We start from the raw sequence: 11,148 nt of genomic DNA on the forward strand, positions 1-11,148 counted from the left end.
AATGAAGTAATTCATATCAATGTTAGCACAACAAATAAAGTAGAACAAAAACACAATAAATAAAAGAACAGGAGAAGTAAGAAATTAGTGAACACGAGACAAGAGATTCTCAGTAGAAATATCAACGCTCTCAACCTGTTGTGTTAATAACGACTTCTCACATGTTAGGACAATGTGGATGAAGTATTTTCATAAATTAATTTGAGTATGAGGCGGCAGGGTAGCCTAGTGGTTAGAGCGTTGGAAGTTCAAACCCCCGAGCTGACAAGGTACAAATCTGTCGTTTTACCCCTGAACAGGCAGTTAACCCATTGAAAATAAGAATTTGTTCTTAACTGACTTGCCTAGTAAAATAAAGGTAAATAAAATATGAGGGTGTCACCGTTATACGCCTCCCTAAATATATATGTTTTTGTTAAACTACATTATGAACCTTTTTATAAATGTATAAGCAATGTTTTTTTCCCCCTATACTATACTATCACTGCCTGAACTCATCAACACTGACACGTTAGTAAACAGTGCCGCCTAGCGGCTAAACGTGATACGGTATTATCAAGTATTACCAGGGAAGAATAAATGTATTGTTTTGTTTGTGTAAAAAGATGGCGGTCTCTTTATTCATTTTTTTCCCTCCTCTCTAAAAAGTGAACACAAAATACATTCAGTAAAAAAAAAACAGGTACCACTAATATGTTATAAAAACTATATCACAAATATGTTATCCTGTGATCAATGTTTTACATTATATATCTCTGGTTCTTGTAGATATAAAACAAAAGGAGCCTTAAACAGTTAAACAACATTTAACCAAATATTCAATAATGGTTCATAAGCAGTTTTTATTAACAAACTTTTAAAATAAACTTTAACCCAAAATATCACAAACACACACACACACACACACACACACACACACACACACACACACACACACACACACACACACACACACACACACACACACACACACACACACACACACACACACACACACACACACACACACACACACACACACTAGCATCACAATTCACACAGCTTGTCTAATGTAAAGAATGATCATATCATGTTGATGTAACCCGACTCCGTTTTGGACTGATGTAAGATGACGTTTCCCCTTTAACACTGATCTAAGGTCAGTTTCCTATGTTCTACGCCGTCTAATATGGTGAACATAAACTGATCCTAGAACAGAAATAGGACTAAGACCTCCCAAGTTTGACCTGACCAGTAAAAAAGTATAGGGGATTAGGTCAGAGGTTAAAGTTCATCGTGTTTGTAGGTGAACTCTCTGGAGGAGATGAAGCCATCCTCGTTCTCATCCTCCTTCTTAAAGATGTCCTCCACCATCTGCTCATGATGGGTGTCGTTGGGAGGGTAACCATGACGCTGAAACTCCTTCCTCAGGTACTCCTTCACCTGGGAGGAAAAGGGAGCATGCAGTCAGGACATAAAGTAAGGTGTGTGTGGTGTGTGTGTGTGTGTGTGACAGAGAGAGAGAATTCCTTCACATGGTATAAGTGTGAACAAACAGTCCGTGTCTGTGTGTGTAACAGAGAGAAGATCCATTTGTTTAAGTATACCAGACAGCATAATGTTACTGTGTGTCTGTGTGTGTGTGTGCTCTCTCGCCTCGTCCTTGGAGAGTTTCCAGTCATCGTTGAGGTCCATTTCCTGGAAGGATTCATGTGACCTGGGTCCATTCCTGATCTCCATCACCTCGATGTTAAAAGTCAGGGTGCTCTCCGGTGGGATCTTACCTGAGGTCAGAGTTCAGGGGTCACAACATCAGGATCGGAGGTCACTGGAATGCTAGGCCGGGACTCAGTTCTAATACATACAAAATGGTATTTGTTCTAAAAGGAAGGGACAGCTGAAGAAAACCTGATCCAGGATATTGCTTTCACCGAAACCAGTAAGAGTGGACGAAGGAAAGGAGACAAGGAGAGGAAGCCATGTGAGGGTGTTTTCAGACTTTGTCCCTTTCAGAATGTTTTTTGTGAACACACAAAAGAGCCCCAGAGGTGAACCGAACTGAGACCATCTCAATAGGTGGTCTGAGTTCGGTTCTCTTGAATTATCTGGTCCGGTTCCCTTTTTCGGAGAACGTGAACACAGAGCTCCCCAGGTTGGCTTGTCATTATTCCCGTACCACACAGACTACTGTCATAACCCCTCCCACTAGACTACTGTCATTAACCCCTCCCACTAGACTACTGTCATTAACCCCTCCCACTAGAATACTGTCATAACCCCTCCCACACAGACTACTGTCATAACTCCTCCCACTAGACTACTGACATTAACCCCTTCCAATAGACTACTGACATAAACCCCTCCCACTAGACTACTGACATAACCCCTCCCACTAGACTGACATAAACCCCTCCCACTAGACTACTGACATAACCCCTCCCACTAGACTGACATAAACCCCTCCCACTAGACTACTGACATAACCCCTCCCACTAGACTACTGATGTAAACCCCTCCCACTAGACTACCGACACAACCCCTCCCACTAGACTTCTGACAAACCCCTCCCACTAGACTTCTGACAAACCCCTCCCACTAGACTACTGACATTAACCCCTCCCACTAGACTTCTGACATAAACCCTCCCACTAGACTACTGATATAACCCCTCCCACTAGACTACTGTCATAACCCCTAGACTACTGACATAACCCCTCCCACTAGACTACTGTCATAACCCCTCCCACTAGACTTCTGACAAACCCCTCCCACTAGACTACTGACATAACCCCTCCCACTAGACTACTGACGTAGTGGGTTCGATCCCCGGGACCACCCATACGTAGAATGTATGCACACATGACTGTAAGTCGCTTTGGATAAAAGCGTCTGCTAAATGGCATATATTATTATTATTATAACCCCTCCCACTAGACTACTGTCATAACCCCTCCCACTAGACTACTGACATAACCCCTCCCACTAGACTACTGACATAACCCCTCCCACTAGACTTCTGACAAACCCCTCCCACTAGACTTCTGACATAAACCCCTCCCACTAGACTTCTGACATAAACCCCTCCCACTAGACTTCTGACATAAACCCCTCCCACTAGACTTCTGACATAACCCCTCCCACTAGACTTCTGACATAAACCCCTCCCACTAGACTTCTGACATAAACCCCTCCCACTAGACTTCTGACATAAACCCCTCCCACTAGACTACTGACATAATCCCTCCCACTAGACTACTGATGTAAACCCCTCCCACTAGACTACCGACACAACCCCTCCCACTAGACTTCTGACAAACCCCTCCCACTAGACTTCTGACAAACCCCTCCCACTAGACTACTGACATTAACCCCTCCCACTAGACTTCTGACATAAACCCTCCCACTAGACTACTGATATAACCCCTCCCACTAGACTACTGTCATAACCCCTAGATTACTGACATAACCCCTCCCACTAGACTACTGTCATAACCCCTCCCACTAGACTTCTGACAAACCCCTCCCACTAGACTACTGACATAACCCCTCCCACTAGACTACTGACGTAGTGGGTTCGATCCCCGGGACCACCCATACGTAGAATGTATGCACACATGACTGTAAGTCGCTTTGGATAAAAGCGTCTGCTAAATGGCATATATTATTATTATTATTATTATTATAACCCCTCCCACTAGACTACTGTCATAACCCCTCCCACTAGACTACTGACATAACCCCTCCCACTAGACTACTGACATAACCCCTCCCACTAGACTTCTGACAAACCCCTCCCACTAGACTTCTGACATAAACCCCTCCCACTAGACTTCTGACATAAACCCCTCCCACTAGACTTCTGACATAAACCCCTCCCACTAGACTTCTGACATAACCCCTCCCACTAGACTTCTGACATAACCCCTCCCACTAGACTTCTGACATAAACCCCTCCCACTAGACTTCTGACATAAACCCCTCCCACTAGACTTCTGACATAAACCCCTCCCACTAGACTTCTGACATAAACCCCTCCCACTAGACTTCTGACTTAAACCCCTCCCACTAGACTTCTGACATAAACCCCTCCCACTAGACTTCTGACATAAACCCCTCCCACTAGACTTCTGACATAAACCCCTCCCACTAGACTTCTGACATAAACCCCTCCCACTAGACTTCTGACATAAACCCCTCCCACTAGACTTCTGACATAAACCCCTTCCACTAGACTTCTGACATAAACACCTCCCACTAGACTTCTGACATAAACCCCTCCCACTAGACTTCTGACATAAACCCCTTCCACTAGACTTCTGACATAAACCCCTTCCACTAGACTTCTGACATAAACCCCTCCCACTAGACTTCTGACATAAACCCCTCCCACTAGACTTCTGACATAAACCCCTCCCACTAGACTACTGTCATTAACCCCTCCCACTAGACTACTGTCATTAACCCCTCCCACTAGACTACTGTCATTAACCCCTCCCACTAGAATACTGTCATAACCCCTCCCACACAGACTACTGTCATAACTCCTCCCACTAGACTACTGACATTAACCCCTTCCAATAGACTACTGACATAAACCCCTCCCACTAGACTACTGACATAACCCCTCCCACTAGACTGACATAAACCCCTCCCACTAGACTACTGACATAACCCCTCCCACTAGACTGACATAAACCCCTCCCACTAGACTGACATAAACCCCTCCCACTAGACTACTGACATAATCCCTCCCACTAGACTACTGATGTAAACCCCTCCCACTAGACTACCGACACAACCCCTCCCACTAGACTTCTGACAAACCCCTCCCACTAGACTTCTGACAAACCCCTCCCACTAGACTACTGACATTAACCCCTCCCACTAGACTTCTGACATAAACCCTCCCACTAGACTACTGATATAACCCCTCCCACTAGACTACTGTCATAACCCCTAGACTACTGACATAACCCCTCCCACTAGACTACTGTCATAACCCCTCCCACTAGACTTCTGACAAACCCCTCCCACTAGACTACTGACATAACCCCTCCCACTAGACTACTGACGTAGTGGGGTTGATCCCCGGGACCACCCATACGTAGAATGTATGCACACATGACTGTAAGTCGCTTTGGATAAAAGCGTCTGCTAAATGGCATATATTATTATTATTATTATTATTATAACCCCTCCCACTAGACTACTGTCATAACCCCTCCCACTAGACTACTGACATAACCCCTCCCACTAGACTACTGACATAACCCCTCCCACTAGACTTCTGACAAACCCCTCCCACTAGACTTCTGACATAAACCCCTCCCACTAGACTTCTGACATAAACCCCTCCCACTAGACTTCTGACATAACCCCTCCCACTAGACTTCTGACATAAACCCCTCCCACTAGACTTCTGACATAAACCCCTCCCACTAGACTTCTGACATAAACCCCTCCCACTAGACTTCTGACATAAACCCCTCCCACTAGACTTCTGACTTAAACCCCTCCCACTAGACTTCTGACATAAACCCCTTCCACTAGACTTCTGACATAAACCCCTCCCACTAGACTTCTGACATAAACCCCTCCCACTAGACTTCTGACATAAACCCCTCCCACTAGACTTCTGACATAAACCCCTCCCACTAGACTTCTGACATAAACCCCTCACATCGATGTCACAAAAGAGCGAATGTCCAGGTTCGTTTCAGATTGTTTGTAATATTGTGATCAAATCAAATTGTATTGATCACATGCGCCGAATACAGCAGATATAGACAGACCTTACAGTGAAATGCTAAAGGCTAAGAGACTCATCAGCAGTCTATTCCACTGTTGGGTTTGAGTAGTGTGAGAAGACATGATGGGGCAGTAAGTAGCCTACATTGGGTATACAATTTTCAATTAACGGCATTATGTTATCTGCAGTTATTATTCTATTTATTCATCAATTAACAGCATTATGTTATCTGCAGTTATTCTTCTATTTATTCATCAATTAACGGCATTATGTTATCTGCAGTTATTATTCTATTTATTCATCAATTAACAGCATTATGTTATCTGCAGTTATTATTCTATTTATTCATCAATTAACGGCATTATGTTATCTGCAGTTATTCTTCTATTTATTCATCAATTAACAGCATTATGTTATCTGCAGTTATTATTCTATTTATTCCCTTACTATTAACAGCATTATGTTATCTGCAGTTATTCTTCTATTTATTCCCTTACTATTAACAGCATTATGTTATCTGCAGTTATTCTTCTATTTATTCCCTTACTATTAACAGCATTATGTTATCTGCAGTTATTCTTCTATTTATTCCCTTACTATTAACATGTAAATATAATTTGTATCTTCTGATTACAGTTATTATGTCTCATATTTGAACTAAATGCAATCTAGTATCTTCTAAAATGTAAGAAGGTATATCTATCTGTATATCTATCTAGCTGTATATTATATTTATATATCTATCTGTATATTTATCTATCTGTATATCTATCTAGCTATATATTATATTTATCTATCTGTATATCTATCTAGCTATATATTATATTTATCTATCTGTATATCTATCTAGCTATATATTATATTTATCTATCTAGCTATATATTATATTTATATATTTCTATATTTATCCATCTACATATTATATTTATTTATCTATCTATCTATCTATCTATCTATCTATCTATCTATCTATCTATCTATCTATCTATCTATCTATCTATCTATCTATCTATCTATCTATCTATCTATCTATCTATCTGAATATCTATCTATCTATCTGAATATCTATCTATCTATCTGAATATCTATCTATCTATCTGAATATCTATCTATCTATCTGAATATCTATCTATCTATCTATCTATCTATCTATCTATCTATCTATCTATCTATCTATCTATCTATCTGAATATCTATCTATCTATCTATCTATCTATCTATCTATCTATCTATCTATCTATCTATCTATCTATCTATCTATCTATCTATCTATCTATCTATCTATCTATCTATCTGAATATCTATCTATCTATCTGAATATCTATCTATCTATCTGAATATCTATCTATCTATCTGAATATCTATCTATCTATCTGAATATCTATCTATCTATCTGAATATCTATCTATCTATCTGAATATCTATCTATCTATCTGAATATCTATCTATCTATCTGAATATCTATCTATCTATCTGAATATCTATCTATCTATCTGAATATCTATCTATCTATCTGAATATCTATCTATCTATCTATCTATCTATCTATCTATCTATCTATCTATCTGAATATCTATCTATCTATCTATCTATCTATCTATCTATCTATCTATCTATCTATCTATCTATCTATCTATCTATCTATCTAGCTAGCTGAATATTTATCTAGCTAGCTGAATATTTATCTAGCTGTATATTTAACTGAATATTTATTTAGCTATATATTAATCTATCTGAATATCTATCTATCTATCTGAATATCTATCTATCTATCTGAATATCTATCTATCTATCTGAATATCTATCTATCTATCTGAATATCTATCTATCTATCTGAATATCTATCTATCTATCTATCTATCTATCTATCTATCTATCTATCTATCTATCTATCTATCTATCTATCTATCTATCTATCTATCTATCTATCTATCTATCTATCTAGCTAGCTGAATATTTATCTAGCTAGCTGAATATTTATCTAGCTGTATATTTAACTGAATATTTATTTAGCTATATATTAATCTAGCTGAATATTTATCTAGCTAGCTGAATATTTATCTAGCGGTATATTTAGCTGAATATTTATTTAGCTATATATTCATCTAGCTGAATATTTATCTAGCTAGCTGAATATTTATCTAGCTGTATATTTAGCTGAATATTTATTTATCTTGCTGAATATTTATCTAGCTAGCTGAATATTTATCTAGCTGTATATTTATCTAGCTGTATATTTATCTAGCTGTATATTTATCTAGCTATATATTTAGCTAGCTATATATTTATCTAGCTGTATATTTAGCTGAATATTTATTTAGCTATATATTCATCTAGCTGAATATTTATCTAGCTAGCTGAATATTTATCTAGCTGTATATTTAGCTGAATATTTATTTAGCTAGCTGAATATTTATCTAGCTGTATATTTAGCTGAATATTTATTTAGCTATATATTCATCTAGCTGAATATTTATCTAGCTAGCTGAATATTTATCTAGCTGTATATTTAGCTGAATATTTATCTAGCTAGCTGAATATTTATCTATCTGTATATTTATCTATCTGTATATTTATCTAGCTGTATATTTATCTAGCTATATATTTATCTAGCTGTATATTTATCTAGCTGTATATTTATCTAGCTATATATTTATCTAGCTGTATATTTATCTAGTTGTCGGATAACATTCTGATGACATGGCTTGTCCTGCACTTAGCAAAAACCCAGAGTGCATTGAGTGAATGTTGGAAAAATATCTTGGTTCCTTTCTAAAACATAGCAATGTGAATGCAAAGAGGACACGGACCACAAGATAGGTGAAGTGAAGGACTATATGTGAAAACACACCAAGACTAATAAAGATGCGCACACCCAAGATGTGCCAACACTGGAACATTCTTGAAGTAACAAAGTGTAGGTGAGGGTTAGGTAGGGGGTGTGCTTACCAGGGCAAAGCACAGCATCGTTCACATGCTCACAGCATCGTTCACATGCTCACATGCTCACAGCATCGTTCACACGCTCACAGCATCGCTCACAGCATCGCTCACAGCATCGCTCACAGCATCGCTCACAGCATCGCTCACAGCATCGCTCACATGCTCCCCAATGCTCCACGTTGGGAAGACGTCACAGAGCAGTAGTTAGTAGTTCAACCTTTAGGCATCGTTTCTATCCTACAACGGTGCCGTACAGGAGACAGATGAAGGGCATTAGTGCCATTCAGGGGGGGGGTCATCTATGTACATTGCAGTGAAGTAACTTTAGTACAGTGTGTGTGTGTGTGTGTGTGTGTGTGTGTGTGTGTGTGTGTGTGTGTGTGTGTGTGTGTGTGTGTGTGTGTGTGTGTGTGTGTGTGTGTGTGTGTGTGTGTGTGTGTGTATGTGTGTGTGTGTGTGTGTATGTGTGTGTATATGTATATGTGTGTGTATGTGTGTGTGTGTGTGGTATGTGTGTGTGTGTGTGGTGTATGTGTGTGTGTGTGTGTACCTTTCCCCTCCTTGCCATAAGCGAGGGCAGGAGGTACGACGAGGCGTCTCTTCTCTCCAGCACACATCCCCTGCAGGCCTTTGTCCCATCCCTTTATCACCTCTTTAATACCCAGAGTGAACCAGACAGGCTGCTTGTCTCCCTGGGAGTAGCTGGAAACACACACACATACATACATACATACATACATACATACATACACACACACACACACACACACACACACACACACACACACACACACACACACACACACACACACACACACACACACACACACACACACACACACACACACACACACACACACACACACTTTATCTTATAAGACAGCAGCAAAAACATGTATCTGACCGTTTCTAGGTTCAGGAAACGCTTCCTTCAATTGTTGTTTTCATAACAAACTAACCTGGAATGAAACTTAGTTCCATTTTGAAGATATCCTTCATGGTGGACCAGCAGAATGTCTCCGTACTTCGACTTGCGATGACAGAGGAAAGGTTTGTGCAGAACTGTGATTTTTACTTCGGCCTCTGGAAGTTTCCCTGCACTGACGAACACTAGCAGCGAAGTGCAAAACCAGCTCAAACAAACCAGGAACATTTCAGAACTGATATCGGCAAAAATGATAGGTGTCGATAGGAGAAAAGATATTTGTTCAAAACTTGTAGAACTTGCCACTCACTGGAACAAGCGCGCCCGCAGTGTCAAGACGTGGCAAGTGACGTTTCATCATGCAAGCTGTTACAGGAAGTGTACGTTTGATTGGTTGTATATTTGCATATTCCCCGCCTTCATGGCGGAGCTGTTGTCTCTCAGTTCCGTAGAATAATGATCTGTCTTTCAAAGTATCAATGTCGAAGCTTTCAAATTATTAAAGACACGTGAACGATAAACAGATGAACAATACGTGGATGCATTTTGAAACTTCGATTTACTTTTTATTTTTATTTTAACTCACATTTCTCAGGTAGACAAATAATAAATAGACCATCACCTACTCATTTTGGTAAAAGCTGGTTGAATTTAACTTTATATCGAGAGAGATGAAACAATGTGTGTTATTGAATTTATATCATGCTAGTGTAACATTCACATACTTCATCAATGGCTACAGTTCGATATCCGATTGTTTTATAAAATAGCCCATAAACACACTATAATTCACACAATGTATAAATACATATTATGACTAAAAGGCTAAAATGATTGTACATAGCAATCAGCAATCAACAGTCCTACTCTGCAGTAGACCAGAGCATCAACAGTCCTACTCTGCAGTAGACCAGAGCATCAACAGTCCTACTCTACAGTAGACCAGAGCATCAACAGTCCTACTCTGCAGTAGACCAGAGCATCAACAGTCCTACTCTACAGTAGACCAGAGCATCAACAGTCCTACTCTGCAGTAGACCAGAGCATCAACAGTCCTACTCTGCAGTAGACCAGAGCATCAACAGTCCTACTCTGCAGTAGACCAGAGCATCAACAGTCCTACTCTACAGTAGACACTACAGTAGACCCTACAATAGACACTACAGTAGACACTACAGTAGACCCTACAGTATACACTACAGTAGACCCAACAGTAGACACTACAGTAAAACCTACAGTAGACACTACAGTAGACCCAACAGTAAAACCTACAGTAGACACTACAGTAGACCCTACAGTAGGCCCTACTGTAGGCCCTACAGTAGACACTACAGTAGACCCTACAGTAGAACCTACAGTAGACCCTACAGTAGAACATACAGTAGACACTACAGTAGACCCTACAGTAGACCCTACAGTAGACCCTACAGTAGTACATACAGTAGACCCTACAGTAGACCCTACAGTAGTACATACAGTAGACCCTACAGTAGTACATACAGTAGACCCTACAGTAGTACATACAGTAGACCCTACAGTAGTACATACAGTA

The 11,148-nt window shown here is 40.0% G+C and overlaps 1 protein-coding gene across 1 annotated transcript; it reads right to left on the minus strand.

The window, feature by feature from the left end:
• Nucleotides 1–639: 639 nt before the first annotated feature.
• On the minus strand, nucleotides 640–9,959 carry LOC124042654 (peptidyl-prolyl cis-trans isomerase FKBP14-like). The gene is made up of 4 exons (XM_046360733.1): nucleotides 9,631–9,959; nucleotides 9,222–9,373; nucleotides 1,636–1,763; nucleotides 640–1,422 (listed from the first exon to the last, which is right to left on the minus strand). Exons 1-4 carry the CDS (start codon nucleotides 9,822–9,824, stop codon nucleotides 1,264–1,266), a joined length of 633 nt encoding a protein of 210 aa, XP_046216689.1. The 5' UTR covers nucleotides 9,825–9,959; the 3' UTR covers nucleotides 640–1,263.
• Between the last annotated feature and the right edge of the window lie 1,189 nt (nucleotides 9,960–11,148).

Source organism: Oncorhynchus gorbuscha, linkage group LG09 (assembly GCF_021184085.1).
Source record: "Oncorhynchus gorbuscha isolate QuinsamMale2020 ecotype Even-year linkage group LG09, OgorEven_v1.0, whole genome shotgun sequence".
In the NCBI taxonomy this organism is placed as follows: domain Eukaryota; kingdom Metazoa; phylum Chordata; class Actinopteri; order Salmoniformes; family Salmonidae; genus Oncorhynchus; species Oncorhynchus gorbuscha.

Coding starts and splice junctions, on each gene's coding strand:
- LOC124042654 (XM_046360733.1), bottom strand. CDS start 9,824: ATGTTCCTGGTTTGTTTGAGCTGGTTTTGCACTTCGCTGCTAGTGTTC. Junction 9,374..9,630: donor GGAACTAAGTTTCATTCCAG/GTTAGTTTGTTA, acceptor GTGTGTTTCCAG/CTACTCCCAGGGAGACAAGC. Junction 1,764..9,221: donor TTATGGCAAGGAGGGGAAAG/GTACACACACAC, acceptor CTCTGACCTCAG/GTAAGATCCCACCGGAGAGC.